General features: G+C 34.6%; 2 protein-coding genes across 3 annotated transcripts; one reads left to right on the top strand and one right to left on the bottom strand.

Moving 5' to 3' along the window:
- The first annotated feature begins 416 nt into the window (after window positions 1-416).
- On the top strand, window positions 417-3058 carry LOC140793117 (nuclear transport factor 2B-like). The gene is made up of 2 exons (XM_073144490.1): window positions 417-829; window positions 2713-3058. Exons 1-2 carry the CDS (start codon window positions 527-529, stop codon window positions 2785-2787), a joined length of 378 nt encoding a protein of 125 aa, XP_073000591.1. The 5' UTR covers window positions 417-526; the 3' UTR covers window positions 2788-3058.
- A 474-nt stretch (window positions 3059-3532) lies between these two features.
- On the bottom strand, window positions 3533-19207 carry LOC140791945 (calmodulin-binding transcription activator 4-like). Of its 2 annotated transcripts, XM_073142675.1 has the most exons (13): window positions 18982-19207; window positions 17508-17633; window positions 17290-17405; window positions 16099-16187; window positions 14895-14940; window positions 11298-11469; window positions 10994-11233; window positions 10343-10473; window positions 6736-6873; window positions 6224-6573; window positions 5490-6057; window positions 4013-4303; window positions 3533-3913 (listed from the first exon to the last, which is right to left on the bottom strand). In XM_073142675.1, the coding sequence occupies exons 1-13, from the start codon at window positions 18989-18991 to the stop codon at window positions 3887-3889; spliced, it is 2304 nt and encodes a 767-aa protein (XP_072998776.1). In that variant the 5' UTR covers window positions 18992-19207; the 3' UTR covers window positions 3533-3886. The 2 variants fall into 2 exon arrangements, with proteins under 2 accessions (XP_072998776.1, XP_072998775.1); XM_073142674.1 differs by having other exon boundaries at window positions 6224-6873.
- Window positions 19208-21103: the final 1896 nt, after the last annotated feature.

Genomic DNA, 21103 nt, shown 5'->3' with positions numbered 1-21103 from the left:
CCTGAAAACTATCCTAACATTAGTTTTTAACCGAAAATAACTATATACATTAGTAAACTTAATCATACGTGTCATTGAATAATTTATCCTTATTTTAATAAAAAAAAAGGGATAATTAATGTATAGAATTTTTTTTATTTTTTACCATCGGATGTTATCAAGTTAATGTTTTTAAAGATTAAAACCTATAATACAGAGTTCGAATGATAAATACCAATAACCTAGAGTGCAAATGACAATAAAAAGTAAACTATAGAGTGTTTTTTTTTAATATTAATAATCTAAATAATATATAAAAATCTGAATAATTTATATTAATTAAAATTTAAAACTTACCCAATTCGACCCGATACGAACCCGACCCGATTGCCATCAGGTTCCCTAAATACAAATAACGCCGCGGATCCCGGCTCCTCGTTCTCTCGTTTCCTCCTCGAGAACCACACTAACCCACCAAAACCTCGTGCGGCGGCGGAGGAAAATAAGGGTTTTTGTCTCAACCGAGAAAGGAACTACCACAGCCGCAATGGCGATGGATCCGGATTCCTTAGCAAAGGCTTTTGTGGAGCACTATTACCGCACGTTTGACCACAACCGCGCGGATCTCGTGGGGCTTTACCAGGATAACTCGATGCTAACCTTCGAGGGAGCGAAGACCCAAGGGGCGCAAGCCATTGCGGCCAAGATTGCTTCTCTCCCTTTCCAGCAGTGCGCGCATAGCATCTCCACCGTCGATTGCCAGACGTCTGGTCCTGCTGGTGGTGTGATCGTGTTCGTCAGTGGATCGCTTCAGGTCGGCGGCGAGCAGTATCCTCTCAAGTTTAGCCAGGTTTGGTCCCCTTCCTTCTCGATCATATCTCGGGTTCTTAAGGTTTGGATGGGTTAAGGTGTGTTGTTTACTCTCGTCAAATTGTTTCTTTTTGAGTTTGTATATGGTTATTTATTTGTACAGGTATTTAGTATTCCTCTTTCTGTACAATGAAATATAAGTGAACTTATATGATAACGTCCTCTATATCATTTTTGTGAAATTTCGTATTGTAAGCTATGCATAATCTATTTCTTTGGTCTCGTTTACTCGGCCCAAGTTCAATTGTATATCATGTAATATTAATTGTATGCTACTATTACCTTATTTGTCTATTTCACGTAGCTTACATTTGAAACCAGATATTTTATATGTTGACTGTTAATAATATTTCCTGTTTGATGGTAATAACTTCCTGACTTTGAAGTCGATAATTGGAATAGTTTTAAGTAAAGTGATAGGTGTTTATGTACCAAACTTTGTAATTTTACCTGATCCATATCCAATGAAGAATTGAGTTTACGATTAATGAGAGAAATATCACTGGTTTTCATGTTATACAAAAGGTCCCAGTTTGCTGTGCAGTATGATTCTAGTGGCCTTTTTACTCTAGAAAAGTTCTTAACTTAGCAACTCCTGTCTTTCAGTTCTTCCATGATTAGTGGAAAGTTTTTATTTCTTTGTAAGCAAACCTAGCAACTCCTGTCCCAGTTTGCTGTGCAGTATGATTCTGGTGGCCTTTTAACTCTAGAAAAGTTCTTACGTTAGCAACTCCTGTCTTTCAATTCTTCCATGATCAGTGGAATTTTTTATTTATTTGTAAGCAAACCTAGTTCTGTTCTATTGTTTTACGTCTCAACCTATTTTGTGGTTATGTTTGTAAAAAGATAAAGGGAGCCCAGCCTAGGTTAATCTAAAGTTCAGTTAATCAAAGAAGCGAAAAAATCTAAATTTTGGTCATCTTGGTGGGGCTATATATAGAGATGAAAGGAGCTCTTGTGTTTATCTTGGTTGAAATTATCAGATAAAGGACTATTGTTGTTTAATATGCATTGAGATGCCAACGCGTCAAAATGATTAGCTGATATTCGAGAAATTACTTGAAAGAAATATTTAGCTGTTATCCTTATTCTAACAAAAGCAGTTATTCTACCTTGTATTATGTTCAAATGTTATTGACCCTAGGGAATATCACTTACCTCTCCCAAGCTGATGAGCTTTAATTTCTTTGATGCATTGTAATGGTGCCTGATTGAAACCTATACAATCTACGATCTCAGTGAGATGAAGCCCTTAATTTTTTTGTAAAACTGAAGCTTATAAGAGAGAGCTTATCTAATGGATCAGCAAAGCTTGAGGCCTTCCATCAGTAGGTATATAAGCTTCATCTTTTATCAAATTTTATTTGTGGTTGGGATATTATATAATTGTTCATCTTGTTTGCATCTTGGTTTGCTAGTGATGGCTCAAGCAAACTTCAAGAATAACCTCAAATGTCTTCTTGTCTTACAATCTCTCTCTGACTGACGTTTATGATCTTCTCCTATTGGGGGATAAGGGTCAGTAGTATCTTGCTATCCTATCAAATATATTAACTTTTAGGTTAAGATAAACAGAGATTCAGTCTCACCCACCCCTTTAGCTCAAGTAAATATATTTCCTTTTACCTTTTTCTTTTCTCTTTTTTTATTTTTTTAATAAGTTGAAGACGGGTGTGCCACGGATTGAAACCCAGTTTGCATACTTATTTGAGATATTTCATTTTTCTTCTTGGACATTTGGAATTTGTTGTTGGTAAAAGTAGCATCTGGCTAAGTGCTCTAGTTATGTTCTGGTTAATTTCTGATGCAACAGAAAATGAGATATTTCATTTTTCTTTAATTTACTTATGTCCACTGCCGCAGATGTTCCATTTAATGCCAACACCACAGGGAAGTTTCTACGTGTTGAATGACATTTTCCGCCTCAACTATGCCTGAGATTCGTCACGGAACATGGCAGTGGCTATAGTACCAAGTTACCAACCACCCAAGATACTATCTTTTCTGATTAATGGAACCTGTAGTGCTGGTGACTGTTCTTCGTTATATCTGTTTTAAAAGATTGGTAGTGATTGCTCTAGTATTGAGACTGCCAGTATTTCTTATTAGATGCTCAGTTTTTCTAATGTAGTTTCTGGACGGATGGATTGCTGTTGGTCTTTTGTATTGCTGCTGACCTTCATAAATGATCGTGCAAAAGCTTGATTAATTATTATCCCATGTACTTGGTTCTTGCTGCATTTTCTCTGCCATTCCATTGTTATCACATGAGTTAACTGCTAGATTTGAATGTATACTGGCATTTATTTTAGCAACATTCAGTTATCCCTACAATCTCCAGAAATTTTAGAGTTGGTCTCATGTATACTAAAAATAGTTCCTGGATTACTCTGGATCATGCAATGCAAGACAAATCACATTAATGCCTTTAGCTTAAAACTAATAAAGATCTTTAATATGCAAATGAATCAAATATTGTATGTGAAAGACTCAAATTCTAGGACATTCACAAAATGCCATATGATAGAACTATTCAGTTCTTTCTTCAAATCATATAAGTCAAAGCAAATTAGTCCATGTGTTTGATCTTTAAAGACAACTATGTCAAAATATCAACATTCATGTTTCTTTCAGCAATCCATGATATACCAGAAATGCTCCAAATCATGAGAAATGATGCATCTACTGTGTAAGGATCTGTAACCTTGCTTCTCTCCATATAACAAGACAAAGTCACCGTACAACTTCAAGATGAGTTGAGCAAGAAAATTATGGGAATATTATCAGCTAAGCCCTACCAACTTATATACAGACTCTTAAACCTACAAACTTCTGTTGGGACTAACTGCTTGTAAGCAAAATTATTGATATCTAAACCATGATATAAACACGAAAAGCAACATGAATAATAAATATCTGGGTTCACAACCGAAATTTTAATCATCAAAATCAATGTTCATGATTTGGGTATGAACTGAACTACATGTCGGCATTTTCTGGTAAGTTGTAGATATCGTTGAATCTTGACTTTGCCTGGTCAAAGATCTGGTTTACCTAGGTCAGTCTGCAAAAGGAAAACAAGGAAATCTTTTTTCTTGTTAAAATTTGGTAATTAGAAAATGAGTTGAGGAATTGTTGTGGTTTGTAACTTTTCAGTTGTTACCTCTGCTTGTTGGTATCTCTCAAGCATCCGCCTGTACTGCTGCCGTGCTTCGGGACAATCTACCATAGATAGAACCCTTGAGACAGCTTGATCAACAACTGCATCAACTTTTTTCTTGCGGAAAACTTTGAGTATGTCCTTTTCCTCTTCATCAATTGGTTCTGCTTCAGCTTGAAATCCTCGTAACCCGACTCCTCCACGACGCCACCTGAGTATGAGCTTTTCCAGGACACCAACTGTCTGGAGAAAATCCTTGTACTTTTTCCTGGCTTGATGAGCTCTTACATGGGTCTGTAAAGGTTAAAACAAAATAAAAGGAAAAATCTATGAGAAATAAGTGCACAACACCTTCAACTGAAGAATTAAATTATTAAGAACCAATCAGTACAAGGCTGTTTGGTTTAATGTATTTGATGACGCACATCTAATAAATATAGCATGACGCACGTGAATCATTCTTTAGTTTAAGAATCCCATAATGTAGTCTCTCTTAGTGCAAAGCCAGATCCATATGCAGTACACTGAAACCACTTAAAGTTGCAGAAAGGGAGGTGGTTTAACGTTTTCTCTTATGCTCATTTCTGTTTTGGAGTTATAGAAACATTAAAGACAATCCAGTGGGAAAAATCTGTCTATGAAATTTCTTAAAATTATGATGTGATCGATCAAGCTCTCATGCTTCAAATGCCACAATTTTCCAAGAACATGAAGTAAATTTGCTACTGGATATAAAAAATTATACATGAATCTAGATACAATTGTGCTTGATATGCACATAATAATTGTCTTGATTGTTAGTACAGAGTCAATCAGACTATGGATGAACATAACCATTAAAAACAAACTAAGTTCCATCATTGTTGGATGGCATCAAATATTACTTAACGGCCCAATAAATCTTATGAAGCTTGCAAGCAATTACAGCAGGTTGACCTATTTATCAAACACTATAGGCAATACTAGCTTTCCTAGAAATCAATGGTCCAATAAGACATATGAAGCCTGCAAAAAATTCTAGCAAGTTAATCTTTAGTCAATGGTGATACCTATAATTTCCTACAAACTTCTTAATATGAATTGATGATTTGATGGTTGATGGTTCCAGTGACTCAACTGCCAAATTGTCTGCCTAACATCTGTAAGACATGGAAATTATCAATAGTCAACAATCAAGCCTTTGGTTCCAATTGTTTAGAATTGGTAATGTGTATTAATTTCCTCCATTCAACTTTTTACTCAAAGTTGAAAGGAATTGAGGATCCATTTTTCATGGTTGCCTTGGCAAAAGTTTTACATTGCCTGGCACGCTGCCTAATGAACCCTTCTTTATCTAGGCATGGGATTGCTATTGAAAGATATAACACTGAGCATGCATAAGTACAGTAACAAACTTATTAAAAGTAAAGAGATGAAAAAGAAACCCTCTTACTATGCAATTTTACATGCTCGTCCAAGATACAGAGAAAAATTCAGTTACCTGTATCTTCACAACATGCTTTCTTAGTGATAGAAATTCTTGATGTCTCTTCCAACGGAGATAGTTCTTCTGAATAGACAGAGCAGCTTTATCAAACTTAACATCAGAAAATCCAGAACTGGCCCTTTGTGACTTTATTGCAGATGAAAGTTGATATACATCATGCAGAGATTCACTTTGTTGCTTTCTAAATGAGTATGCACGGAAGGCAACTTGTATACGTGCTGCAGCCTGAGCTGCATTTCTTATTGCAGCTAGAGAATCTTTTAGTGAAAGCTGTTCCACTGTCCCACCATGTAAGTGGGCTCTTCTCTGGGATATTCTATCAACGACTCCATCTATCTCCGTCGGCGCAACAGAAGAACCCATGTAAGTCTCACTTTGTTCTTTTGGGAGAGAAAATAAATGGTTAGTTAGTGCAGCTTCTGAAAGATATCCAGCAAGACCTGTGTGGCCATTGGCAGCAGCTACTGAAGCTGGTGTTCTACCATCTGGATCAAGTGAAGAAGGATCCGTCACTGCTCCAGGTGAAGCACCAGCAGCAAGAAGAGTAGCCACCATCTTTTCCCTGTAAAAGTACTATTATCATATCTCTAATAAATGTTTCCACACCAAGATAGAAAAAGAAGAAAAAAGAATCATTTTCCTAGGTGATCTGATGGATTTCATTCCTTAAGTTCAAAGGTGACGAGAGAATAGATAACATCACATGAACTCCCAACAGTTCCAGTTACCTTCCAAAATATGCTGCCCAATGAAGAGCAGTCCATCCATTTGCATCTCGATAGTTTATGCCTACACCAGAATTGAGTACTGGATTCAAGGCCCAGTCATATCCCAAGCCAGAAATTATATGTATAATGCATTTATCACTCTTAGACAGCAAATGATCTTCAGTATATTCCTGATGCTTAGATGACAGCCATTGCCGAAACTTGTCTTTTAGTAGCTCTTGCACAATCCAATCAATTCCCTTTTCTGGAGCCAGCTCAACTTCTGTTCCCTTAAGATATCTTAAAAGATCAAATTCCGATCCATCATCAGATTTAGAAATTGATGCACCAACAGGTCCACCTAAAAGAATCTGTACAAATTGTCTAAGCAACAATAATTCCTCATTGCTTTTAACTGACTCAGATTGGTTTATAGTGCTAGCATAATTAGATGCATCTGGATTTTCACGAAATTCAAATTCTCGTATTTCACTACAACAATCTCTATTACCAGCTGTGATGCACAAGCTGACCTTTCCAGCAACATGCCAAGGAGTTTGGCAGCGAATTACACCATTTTGAACAATTTCTAGAGGAACTTCAACGTTATCAAATAGCACTGCCCATGGATACTCTGAGGGGTTGCAAAGGAAGTCTCCTGTAATGATAACCTGCATTGCACATTCAGTTCTTTAGCTCTTATGTTCTTGACCAGTTTATTTGTTTGCATCACAATTGAGAAGCAAAGTTATTAATAGAAGTGTACAGAAAAATAATTCTAGCTTGTTTGGATTCTGAATGTCCTTTCCAATTTAAAGAAAAAAAAAAGCGGCCCCAAATAATTATCCATCATCATATTTTGTCAATAATAAAATCAGAGAAAAAGATAGATAAATCAAAGTAACAAATATTATCATTTGACAGAACTTTTTCCTAGTAGATTCCTTGTATATACAATACACTTTCTGGCGCTTAACTCATGACTCAGCATACAATTAGCTCTCATCTAGTGAAATTTGGATTAATTTACTAGTCTAGCAAGCATTAGTGACCAGTGTAGTTAATGTTAATACGATTGTCTTTTTGACTGACATGTGACAGGCCCTCTTTTCTTTTCTTCTTCATTTCTACTTCTTCTTAACAACTATTCAGGAGGCTGTTGTTCACATTGATTGGCAATTTGCTAAGGCTGAAATATGCAACCTCTGCCTAGTTAGTCAGTTCCTTCATCTCATATCCATCACCTTCCGCAACCTATTTAAGGACTCAAATAGGCACATCGAGCGTGTTTAATTTCAGCAATTCTATTGCATAGTCACCTAGATTGGCTATATTTAGGGTGCCCATAACCATTCTACGTTTGTACAACAATCACTACAAGAACGATTGTTCCCTTATTCTATGTAAATTAAGGTTTCAAGTATCGGAATCGTGATCGGGATCGGCCGTCTGAAAAAACGATACGTACTGGTAGTATCGGCAGTATCGGCCGTCCGTATCGGCCTGTATTTTAAAATACAGAAAATTCTTAATTTTTTTAAAAAATAATAATAAGATATAAATATAAATATAAATTATTCATATATAAAGTCTAAAAACTAAAAAATAAATACTATTTTCTCAATTTTTATTTCTCCCTCTTTCTACCACTCACACTCTCTCTCTCCCACACAAATTAAAAAAATTCTTACCTTGTCTCCACTAATTCTCTTTTTTATCAAACTCTCTCTCTCTCTCACTAACTCTCTCGTATCAAACTCTCTCCCACTAACTCTCTCTTATCAAACTCTCTCCCAAATTAACTCTCTCTCCTACTAACTCTCTCCCTTAAAAACTCTCCCTCTCCTTCACCGACTACCACATCTTTCCCTCTTTAACATAGTTTTTTAATTTTTATTTTCTCTCCATGTCTCTCTCTCCTCTTTCCCTCTCTCTCTTATTCCCTCTCCCTCTTACTGCTGCAACCCACAAACTCTCTCTCTTTCCCTCTCTCTCTTTCCTTCTCTCTCTCTTTCCCTCTCTCTCTTTCTCTCTCTTGCTCCATCTCTCTCTTTCTCTCTCTTCCTCCCTCTCTTTCCCTCTCTTACTCCTTCTCTCTCTCTTACTCCTCTCTCTCTCTCTCTCTCTCTCTCTCTCTCTCTCTCTCTCTCTCTCTTTCCCCTTTCTTTCTCTCTTACCCATGCTCGTCTCAGGCGGGATCGACCGATACCCGACCGAGCCAGGGATCGGGATCGGCTACGGCCGAAACTAGGAACCATGATGTAAATGACATGATTATTATTGATAATAATTTGATCTTTATAGAAGCACCTGTTTTAGCTTTTTCAAATGAAGGACTTTGAAGTTTGAACTTCTACATCATTGTTGCATCTTGAGATAGCTCAAGGTATGGTGTACTTGTATCTCACCAAAAATATGCCTATGATATGATTAGTCGAGCAAATATATTTGATAATAAGGCAGGTAACATACCACTTGAGCTTCATGTGAAGCTTCGTCCTACAGATGGCTTGTCATTATTGGATCTGACTGGATATAAAAAATTCTGTCTATTTGTGTACTTATGTATCACCAAAACAAATACCTCTTATGCTGTTAGTAAATTAATTAGTTTGTGGCAACTTCTTGATATGTTCATTATGCAAAACTTCTTCGGATTCTTAGAAAGGTGCGGGGAACTATTACTCACTCTCTTTTCATATATATGGATTCATCTCTTTTTCTTTGTGCTTATTTTGATGTCAGAAGAGTTGGCGATCCTATCATTTATTGCTCTACCATTGGGTTTTATGGGTTTCTTGGAGAGACTCTTTATCTCTTGAAGCAACAAGGAAAGCGTTATCTCACTCTCTATAATTGAAGCAAAATAGATAGCTATGTCTATGACTACTAAGGAGATCATTCATTTTAGCCATTTTTTAGGTGACATGAGGGAACCAACTCCTATGCTATTAATCTTTCTTGTGATAATCGGAGTGCCATACAAATTGCTAGCAGTCTAGTACTTCATGAGAGGACTAAACGTATCATTTTGCTCGGTACTAGTTTCTTGCTAGCACTATTAGTCAACCTCATGTATCTTCTACTAAGAAGATATCTGATCTTTTGAATCAGAGAGGGGTTGAAGAACATGTGTATTAATATATTCTTATGTTTCTTATTTTGTGTCCAAAGGGCAAGGTGGACAAAATACCATGTATATGTATCATGTATAGATTCACATTATGACAAGAATATTAGAGAGTCCTACCTTTCTTGTAACAACATGTTAACTTAAACTTTTGAGCTAGTTATCCAAAAGTTAGTAGAGCTAGTTTTCTATAGATCATAGCTTCAAACCTCGTTTAAGTCCTAACTAATCCTTATTTTCTATAATCTATTCTTGCACAGTGTGGAAGGCTACACGTCCTAATCTATCATTATGATGCATATGGATGATTTACATTGTTAGTTTGTTGCATAATAGTTTAAACTTTTAGGTCAACTGGTTATCTCACAACACTCCCCCCCTCACATCCTTCTCTCTCTTCTCTCCTCCTAGCCATTCACATATAATTATCATAGCTCTTCATGCACCAAAAGGTGTCACAGTGTTTTAGTTTTTGAACCCCTCAATCCACAGCTTTTCACATCCTTCTCTCTCTTGTAACTAAATTAACAGAAAAGGTGATGGTAAGGTGACCAAGTTTGATGAGCATCCTCATGATATAGGCCTAACAATAATCATAACTTGAGAGAGGTAGTAAAATGACAGATCAATAATTTAGTGAAAAGAAAAACAGTTGTAAAGGATCAAAATAGAGAAAATATATGAGCTTGCAGGGGAGTATTATAAATATTGAAGCTCAATTAAAATATACATCCATCATTTTTTCACCTGAAATTTTTGCTCCAGTTTATGGAACTATATGGTGTAGTCTTGCAGTGTTCTGAAGAATTCTATACTAGACTACTAGTACATGTTCATGTTTGATAAGGAAACTGAGAGCACTGAGGTAGTTAATATATTTCATACATGGAGTACTATAATGAATTTCACGTATACAGAATATAGTACTCACAGAAGGATGCTTGAAGAGAAAAGCAACATGTTGGTAAGAAAGCAGAAAACATGAAACATATATACTCTCTAAGTTGTACCTTTGTAGTTTCAAGAGAAAAGGCCCATTCTGGAGAAATCTCACGGATCATAAAGCACTGTTTTTGTGCCATAATGAAATTTGACACTGCTCCAAAAGCAGTTTCAGGTCGATTCAGGTCTGTCCACATATCTTCAAAGAAGAAAGACTGTCAAATGTTACATCTTATCAAGAAGTTTCAGAGTAGTTTATGACATGGTATATCATAGCAGAACGATCTAAGATGTAAATGAAAAGGTGGCTAGATTTCATTGTCTTATGGATTATACTAATACTACAAGTTGGCTTTATAGGCTACATGTCAGAAACATCATGATTACTTGGTTTTTCTGCTTTTTGTTTTCCTTTTTCCTTTTTAAGAATGAGCACGGTAAACAATCCACTTCAAAAAGGGTTTGTGCCATTTTGCATTGTGGACAAGTTTGTTGTTCAAAAGAAACTTTTCTTTTTTGTTAGTCATTCTTTAACACTGTCACAAGGATGCTCTTCCTAAATTCTCAAATCAGCATAGGTGAAGTAGGAACATTACACTGAAAGGGCAAAGTCAGATAAAATTCTTCCATATAATATGACTAACAATTAAGTGAGCCTAGTCCAGTAATAAGAATGTCATCTCATAAAGATCCAGCAATCTTGGTTAATCTCCACACACCTGAATTTTTCCGCATCTCAACCATGCTGGAACCACAATCAGTTATTTCAGTTCTAGTTTCTTCAACATGATCATTCTCCTTTCGTATCAATTCATCAAAAAGATAGTCAAGCGTAGGTGCTAAATTGTTTGGCTCATTCTGACTGCAGTATGAAGGTGGTTGTCCAACTTCGTTCTCATCATTGTCATCGTCATCCAGACTCAACTGAATTTCAAGCTTCCGCAATGCTTCAGTGTATTCTGGTAGTAACGACTGCTCATAAGTTTCTATCCAATCTAATGTGTTAAGAGTTCTGTATCTTACCTTCCCTTGTAACAAACTGAGAACTAACTTCTTCGAGAGATCCTGGACTGCATGAGCTCTGGCAAAGTTCAGTTAATTCACTAGTTCGAGTAAGGTAACCCAGCCCTTGCTCATTATTAACACTGGTGTTCTGGTTGGGAGTTGAGAAACTCGGTCCAGGAAAATATTTTCCCTAATTATAATTAAAGGAGTGATGTAAAAAAAGCAATCCGATACCAATGAATGTAATACTAACCAAAGATGACTTGTAAAGCTAGCGTGACAATGGTTACAATAATAAGGTGACAGCAATTTGCTACCAAAACTGTAATTGACATTGAAAAAGAAGAAATAGTGGTCAGCTGAAGTTTAGAATGCCTGGAGTAAAACAAATAGGGCAAAACCCCTGAGACAAGGATTTTGAGAAGAGCAGTGATCCAGGTGCTTCAGTACATCACTTGGGGGTATGACCATACAAGTGTAATATCTGGGAAGGTAACAGTATTAGTCTAAGTTATGTATCCAGTTATATCACCCCAAGAACGAATCCAAGTCATAGAGATTAAAGGACTCGAAACATTTCCATTTTGAAAAGCTTACTGCAATAATATTAGTGTAGTAGTAAGTTTTTCTTCTTCTTTTTTCTTAAACCAAAGTTTGCATGAAAGTATCTATCATGTGTTTACTCTACTCTTTATGGACCTGGTGTTCTTTAAATGATAGTTATCAAACAGGAAAGCAAAGCCTAATGGTAGAAAAGTTATAAGGATAGCAGTACAATGTTAATCAAAGTAGTATCAACAAGGCAAAACAAATAATAAGTCAAAAAACCCTCTCAAAGTATTTCTCTAAACTAGCAATCTTAGATGGCCATGCCGATCAGTACGCTCTGTGCCGACTGGCACTCTCTGTGCCGACTGGCACTTGCTGTGCCAGTAATGGCATAGCAGTTGGCATGGGGTGTGCCAGTGGTACACCTCCTTGCCGAGCCGTGCCAATCATTGTGCTATATGGAGTCTTTTTTTTTAATTTTTTTTCTATTTTTATTAATCATTATTAAATTAATTGATCAATTGACCATTTAGAAGACTTAGATAAAATTGATGATAATAATGGTGATGGTACTAATGATGAGACTTAGTCTGATGGCACTGATGGAGATGAGACATGCATCCTTATTACATAATCTTCTTAGAGATGTTTTATTTTTATAAAGAACTTGAGTCTATAGGTAGCAGGACATTAGGAGAGGTGCACCCACAACATGATATAAGTTCACTATCATTACTAGCATATCAATCACCCATCAGAGCCACAACACCTTATTATACTCCATGTGAGACGTTATAACGAACAATACTATTAGTAGATGAATTTTGAAAAATATCAATAGTATTTACCATGCATGTTCAATATTCATATCATATCATAAAAGAATTATGAAATTCTTATTTCTATGAAAACTATGTGAGACGTTATAATGAGCAATACTATCAATGGATAAGTTTTAAATAATATCAACAGTATTTAATGCAACAATTCTCGTGTTATTCTTGTACTGACAAATAAAGTCTTTGATTATCCTTGTCATTTTATGTTCCATTAGATATTAATTTTAATTATTGAACTATTATCAATTAATATTATGTGTTCAATTTTACTATGGAGTATTTAATTATATTATCAAGTGTTCAATTATTAATATTAGTTTTAATGAATATATTTAATTAAATTATCTGCTCTAATATTTATATTTAACTATTATTTTTATCTTTAATAAAATAGGTCATTTACAAAAATAATCTAAAGAGAAAGCACTATAATGTAGGTTTTAATACATATATTTTAACCAAAAATTAAAGATTGATATACCGAAGATTCAAAAACATCTCTAAATACCTTAAAAAGGTTATTAAAAGAATTATAAATGCGTGCCACGCTGCGTGCCGCTCGACACGCCCCGTGCCGATAGTGGCACGGCACGTGGCACTGGCAAAGCCATCATTGCTAGCAATATATTTACCATCTTGCCATTGCGAAAATATCGCCCTCATTTCTCATGAAATACATCATAAACTAAATGATTTTGATGGTCTTTTGATCGCTTTAGATGTGACCATTAAGTGAAAACTTTAAGTGGTTGTTTGGTTCTCCGCATTGGCCAACATAATTGAATCAGTTGATTAATGCATCAGCAAATAGTGAATTTGTGTTTAGTTTGACTTTATTGGTGGTGTTGTATTTATTGTATTGCCCAAACACATGTAAGAAATCAAAATACATTGTACTTAAAAAAAATTAGGGTTTTTTTGCTTAGATACCCTTCAAATATCTCTATGCCCCCCTCTAAATTTAATATTTGCACGTAAACACACGGTTTTTGTATATATACTCTTTAAAACCTTTAAATTTTACATGGATATCCCTTGGAGTTAACTAACCATTAAAATTTGAACAATTCAAGTATAAAAAGACAAAAATATCCTTATTCTAGTTTTCATCTCTTTATTAAGGGTATTTTTGTCTTTTTCTATTAAATTATTAAGACTTAACTTGAAAAGTAATCAAGTGGGTATGTACACAAATAACATATGTTTTGAGGGATATACATAAAAATATTAACTTTAGAGGCACAAACAAGCAAATAATATATATTTTAAAGGTATGCATGCAAAAATCCGATAAATTATTTGCACAATATGATTTTTGGAATTAGTAATTACTTATTTAATCATATTTAATTTTGTAGAAATGTGTAGTTATTTAGTAACTACAAAAAAATTAAATAGCAAACAATTCTCATCAATTGTAGTCATCTATATCAAAATATTTATTAATGGAAGTATTGACCATATTACCAAACTAATATGATAATATGTACAATTTCTAACAATAATCTCACTATTACATTTTTCTAGAACTTTATGTTATCGTGTGATCCAAGGTTGCCAATTACACTCGCCCACCAAATATGTGGATCAATGACAAAATTCTTGCTTAAAGGTTTGCCAGGTATAAAGATATTATGGTTTTACAAGTTATACAACTTATAAAGATATAATGTTAATAGTGATGACACAACTTACAAGCCGTGTTATCTCTCTCTCTTCAGTAATGTAGGCAAAATTTGGTCAACCAACTGACACGATCAAAACCTGTTGAAACCTTCAAAAATATCCTAGCCAAATTCTAATGACTATCAAAAAGCGATGAAATTATCAGCTCAATTAATCACAAATCTAGTCCAGTTTAATGTCTGGTATTTTAGTTTTAGTCATTGAAAAGCTACTTTGAAGTAATAAAAGGAAGGTCTATAATGTGGATTTTAATGTCTAAGGCTACCTCCTATCAATATATTTTTCTTCTTTTTCTATCATAGCTCTTTATTTTTTTTTCTTTGGGAGTTGCCAACCTTGCTCAACTGCCAAACATATGTGTGTATATAATATATATATATATATATATATATATATATAGAGAGAGAGAGAGAGAGAGAGATACACATTCACACCAACCACAAATGTGTACATGTACCATGGTTATTTTTGTGTAGGTAAAATAGGTAAATATTATGACTATGATATTGCAAAACTCGATGCAAATAAAAAGGCAACAAACCTCACGAACTTCTCTATATTGGACAAGAGCTATGTGATCATATGCCCTGCAAATATGAAAAGAACTACATTCAGTAATAACTCGTATGTTTATGAAACACGAATACTTTGTTTACCTTCCATATCGGCATCCGATGTGTATCAAACTCTGATACAGTTTGATACATATTGAACATGGCTAGAGGAGTATCTAAATTTAAAAAAAAATTCCTCTGATACATATCTTGATTATCCAATCCTTTTTTTTGTGCTAATAGACGATATAGAACATAAATTTTATAGGTGCATATTATCATCCAATCCTTCATGATACATTAAGCTTTGTTCATTTGATACATATAAATTCAAAGCCATTTAAAGATCCAAATTAGTTATATATGAGTAGTTGAATTAGGTTTCAGTGTTTCACTAATATTTTGAGTTTTGTATCAATATCTACTACAATATTGTTCCAAAATTTTAGATATGTAGATACTAAATCTGTAGCTTTCTTTCCTTTTATATTATCATTTCTGAGATGTCATCATTTTCTACCATATGTTGTATTGGTTGACAATAGATTGAAAATATATTATTTATTTATTTATCTATTGGTATATCATTGTTGTATCTATATCCTACTTTAAAGAATTTGTCATATCCCCATACCGTATTGGCGGATCCCTGTATCCTATATCCATATCCGTGTTTCATAGGTTTCAGTACTTCATAACTATTCAGAAGGTGTATAGGAAAAAGTGGTTCAAGAATCAGTAACATTCAACTGGTTGGATGGGATAACAATAGAACAAAGAATTCTTTAGTCACATGTTTATGACAATGAGCTCTTTTCAAGAAGCATGAAAAATCATTAATCTATGGAGCTTCATATAATTGAACTTCTCCCAAGTAAAATATCAATTACTAAAGTAGCATTCCATACACTCAGTTTTAGATCTGCTTATTCTAAAACATTTTGAATTAAGTTCTATGAAGTCAAAATTTCAAATGATATCATCAGCAAACAATATGATCCATGGAGTGTAATGTTGAATAACCTTCATTGGTTGTTGCATAATTAATGCAAATACATAATAAGGAACAAAATGATACCAACAGGCAACATAAAAAAAATACAAGAACAACAGAAAAGGGTAAGTAGTGTTTTAACAGTATCTATGCTTATATGATATATCTATAAACTTTTTACTAACATCTATACTTACGGGTCAAGCATCCAATAACTCCTCCTCTGAAAGCATGGATCAGTTTCTCCATGAGCATAGTAACAACTTAAAACATCAACATTATCAACCTGGACATATTAATCATTAAAACTGAATACTTTAAAAGGACATGATTTTAGTAGGGTGATTTTGTCAACATAAAGCATGCCTAGAAAACAGTATATTTTACAGGTCAATGTTTTACTGATTTACAAAGAAAATTCAAGGCCCCCAGGCGTTGGATTAAGATAGCTTCCCTTTTTTCTGAGACAATGGTGTTATCAGTCTTCTAACTGTAGTTGATTAGGCTGCTACTTGTTCATATCTTCCAAAAATTGATGGCAAAAGATGTCCTTATACTTACCATCTAAATAAATAATTTGAAAGTCAAATTTGTCTCACTTCATCTTTTGGAAGATTAGGTGGTGAATTTGTCGCTGTGATCGAAAAATGACAAGTCTACTGTAATTACATTAGAAGTTTAGAACATTCATGATTTATCTGTACTAGTGAATTATTGCATATTTAGGTGCAACTACAGCAAGCAATCCAACACTCACAACTCATCATTCTAATATGGACATTAGCAATTACAAGTATATATGTTATGAAAGAGACAATCATCCAATGAAGGTATGATGCAATATAGGATAGTAACAATCGACCTGCCACTTCATGTTAAATCTCAGACAATATGACTTGCTCACAGAAGAGCTAGGCTTGCTCAAGAAGTCTACATGTTTAAGTAGGCTCTGAGCCAAGCTTGAACATCTGAAGCTTTCCCAATCTAATTGAGAGTAATTTTTCCTCTAGGTTAAATCTTAATTCTTTGTGTATATCAACTCTTTGCGTATAGTCACAATTTGTGTTGAATGAAGAACCAATAACCTAATGCCCATGAAACCCCCTTATTCTCTTATAAAAAAGTTTCTTATGAACAAGGATCCTTCTGGTAAGAATTGAAGAATGTGCCACCAAACTCCTCAAGATATAGCTTAAATCACTATAGAATATAGACTGAGGATATCTATTCTAGAGTTAAATTGATTAAGAATGTGTTGTCTTCAATTAAAAGCATGAGATTACTGTTATGTGGAAGAATCAGGACAGAGAACTTTCCATGATAGGAGGCAGGAATAGATAAAAAGAAAAGTTTCATTCAAAGCCCAAAACAAGTTAGTCAAACAAAACCTTAAGACGTTCATGCGCTTCAGCTACACTCTTCCCATTTTTCTTTTTCCGCCACAAGTGGCCATCATTGCGGAAATAACGAAGTACTCTACGGTTGAAAAGGAACAAAGAACCACCTATTGAAAGTCACCTCCATACATCAAAAAAGTGACACAAATTTTCAATCAATCTGCAAGATAACAGCAGTGAATTGAAAATATAGAAGACATGTATAATACTGGGTGGCTTTCCAGGGGCCCTATGAGTGATCTTAAATTTCTCATGATTCTGTAAGATGAACAAAACTTCTATAGGCTTCAACCAACGTATTTGAGCTTCTTGCTGCAGCTTATTCATATCAAAACCTGTCAATGGAGAATGGCCAAAGAAGTAAAGAATAATAATCAGCTTGAGAAGAAAACCATGCTCTATAAATATATGCGAACAAACAAAAGTGCAAAAATTATTTTTAACCTTGACTTTATAGCAATTAGTAAATGTGGTCAATAGGAGTAACCTGCAGTACAACTATGGAATAGCAATCCCAATATGCCCATTTTCAAAGCTCCTAAGAAAGGACTAGGAAAACACCCTATAAAGCTTGTAAGGGGATTCATACTGTTACATCAAATGTATACCACTAATGTCAAATAACAACTAGGTGCTTAATGATTCAAGGAGATCATTGGACGTATTGAAAAAAAGATTAGCTATGAGCCTATGACCTAGGAGGATCAACCTAAACCCCAACAGAGTGACAGACTATCAGAATTTCAAGCACAATTTTCATGTCAGAAATTCCTAGAGAATTATAGACCAGTTTGTTGATATTGAAAGGTCTAGTCAACATTCAGAAGTAAGATTTACTACATATCTACATTTATGGACTGTGAGCTCAAACATCTATAACTTTGCCATACAATATTTAGTTCATGTTTTAGGAGTCAAAATCAAGTTTCTCTATGGAATCTACAATGGGTTCAGCAACCTCACTAATTAATATGGTTGGAGATCAATTACTTCCTCAAATTGCCTGACCGAACCTATTTTTACTAATTGACAAGACTATAATTTTAAATTTTAACTAGACAAAATGGCAAGAGACAAACCAGATGTTAGAAATAAGTTCTATTTAATTCGAATCAATCATGTAACTTATTACTTTACTAAAATTTCTACCTCTTTCACTACCTGATCCATCCCTATTTCCCATCTTTTATCTTCTTAGCTTCCTCTATTAGAAAGTATTGGTGGAGTTATGAAGTTTGCTTCCTTGTCTCCCTCTAACCACTTGATATTTGCATAAACATTGCCTCAGAGTAGAACTAATAAAACTCAAACCCAATAAAAATAGCCGAATTGGAAAGTTGAAGAAGGACAACAAAAACCACTTGAAACTTCTAAGTATATCATAACTAGGGTAAGGGTAATAAACCAATAAAAAATTTGTTAATAACGCAATAGAAATACCTAAAACATAATAAACCAAGATCAAACGATCAAATACAGTTAACTCCTGAACAGTAACTTATCACTTGAAAAGATCCTACAAATCAAGAACAAGTACAATAAAAGACAATTTAAACCATACTCCAAATCCGTTCCCAAGGAATACGAACTGGGTTCCTTAGAAAAGATAAAATTAGTCTTAACTCAGTGTCAAAATGAGATATTTGGATCAAAGAAGGCAACTTTCTTCAATTTTTTTCTCACCGGATAGCATCGCACCAGATCGAAAGAACCCAACTGCTATCCAAGAAGCAGATCGAGCTCAAACATACGCAGAGAAGGAATTAAACTAACTCCACGAAAAACTAAAACACCCCCAAGATTTTCTCCAGAAGTGGAAGGAAGCGGTCCCTTTTTATTATAGTTCACATATAACTCACATATAACTTAAAACTATCCAAGAATTGACCGGAAGGCAAACGCATCAAAGGTGGAGTGAAGTACGAATATACTCGATAAGTAATGTATATAAAATAATAATTTTTATTTGGTGAAAGATTTAACGAGAGAATCTCATTTTAATAATTCATTGGTTCGTATGGAATAAATTCAAAATTAGTACAGTAACTGGATAGGTAACTTAATGGCCTTAATCCTTTTTGGCCCTCGTTTATGTTTTAGTTTTGGGACATAAACAATTATCAATTATCAATCTACAGTAAGAGCTGCAAATCTTGACCCTCAATAACCCGCCTCTTAATCGGATTTATATTTAATTTAATCAGATCTGGGTCATAAATAAGTCAATCTGCCTAACCCGATTAATACGAGTCATGTTAAGATTTATATAGCTGACTCATTTAACCTATTTAAATATATGAGTCAAGTCGGATCAACCCGCCAATCCGCACTATATATACTGAAGTAATTAATTCTAACTCCCACATTCTCACACACTCTCACCGTCTCATCTCTCATTCATTCTCTCCTCACGCCACCGCTGCCCTCATATCCCTAGTCCCCACGCCGCTACGGCTGACGACCTCATTTCCCCATGTCATTGCTGCCCTCATCTGTAAAAATAAAATATAGAGATTGAATGATTACTATCTATGTTACAAACTGGCTTGATCCGATCCGTAACAATTCTGGACTAGATTGAGGACATGACTTTTGAAAGAATCTGCGGATAATCTAACTATTGGATCTTCCTGAATTTTGGATATATTGTCGCCCTTGAAAAGAGATTTCCAAAGAATCCATGATCGCAAGGTTTCGATAGCTAGATTGGTGCTAGGTTAATTCCTTAGGGGAGAAGTTGTTGTGGAAGAGGGGGATTAGGAGTTAAAGGAAACCGACCAAAGACTTGGGTGGTGGAAAGAATGAGGTGGGAAGGGCACTAATGGCTAAAGCAAGAAGAGAAGGAGATAAAGACACAATGTCATTTTTAATTATCAGATTAAATTTTAATTAGGGTTTCCTCCATATATTTATAAAGACTCACCTTAGGGACCTAAGTTAAAATCCTAACAAACCAACTAAACTAGTCTTTCTTATTTTCTCGGATTACTCCTTCATTTTGCCGCAGATAGATTTCGAATCTGGAGAAGTCGCAAATACCAAAGTTGTAGATCTAGAGGATAGCGATCTTATCCAACTAGTTTGATATTATTCGGATGTCTGTAGAATATTCCGTGAATATTTTTCAAAATTATGCAGAGTTGAATTTAGCTAATTAAATAAAATCCTAGCCTACTAAGGCTCTAACTAAACCAAATAGCAAATAAGATAACTAGATTAAATCCATTGAGTCTAATATCTTTCGAGGTGATCCGATCTAGTCCTAATCGCATCAATATGTAAAACATAATGTGAATAATAATAAAGCAAAATGTAGAATGTTTTAAATAAATAGCTATCCTTTTACTACATCCAGGAATCAAGTTGTTGGTGTATTTTTAGAGTTAACACCATTGCACTCCTAAACTATTACCATCTTTTATTAGTACAAGTTGGAATAATTATCTTCAAAAGGAGATAAAAGATTCATTTTAAGCCGATGGCACTTTTTTTTTGAAGGGTATCAATTTCATTAAGTAGAAGGAGGTGGATCAGTCCATTCCATATTAGTATAATCTCGAATGGCTAGACTGACAAGGGAGTGGGCCTTAGTATTATTACATCTGCCCCTAAAAACTACCCTGATAAAGGAGAGAGAAGAAGTCCACCCTGCAATCTACGTCCTCAGCATAAGCCAATGGCACTTGGGTTGATACATCAAGCTTTACCCTTTCATCTTTGGAAATATGCTATCTTTTTATTAAAATTCGTGGACTTAATGAAGTACATTTGTCATTCTCGTTGACTTATTTTGAAGCTTCATCAT

Source organism: Typha latifolia, chromosome 7 (genome assembly GCF_019914945.1).
Source record: "Typha latifolia isolate L0001 chromosome 7, TyphaL0001v2, whole genome shotgun sequence".
Taxonomy (NCBI): Eukaryota; Viridiplantae; Streptophyta; class Magnoliopsida; order Poales; family Typhaceae; genus Typha; species Typha latifolia.
Note: the sequence above shows the minus strand (reverse complement) of the source record. Positions and strands in the feature narration are given on the sequence as shown.

What these genes read in the sequence shown, in the direction of transcription:
- LOC140793117 (XM_073144490.1), top strand. Translation starts at nt 527, where the DNA reads ATGGCGATGGATCCGGATTCCTTAGCAAAGGCTTTTGTGGAGCACTAT. An exon ending in ATCCTCTCAAGTTTAGCCAG is followed by an intron (nt 830 to 2,712) that starts GTTTGGTCCCCT and finishes CCACTGCCGCAG; the next exon opens with ATGTTCCATTTAATGCCAAC.
- LOC140791945 (XM_073142674.1), bottom strand. An exon ending in AATATAGAGAAGTTCGTGAG is followed by an intron (nt 11,470 to 14,894) that starts GTTTGTTGCCTT and finishes AATTATAATTAG; the next exon opens with GGAAAATATTTTCCTGGACC. An exon ending in TCAGTTTGTTACAAGGGAAG is followed by an intron (nt 11,234 to 11,297) that starts GTAAGATACAGA and finishes CGTTACTACCAG; the next exon opens with AATACACTGAAGCATTGCGG.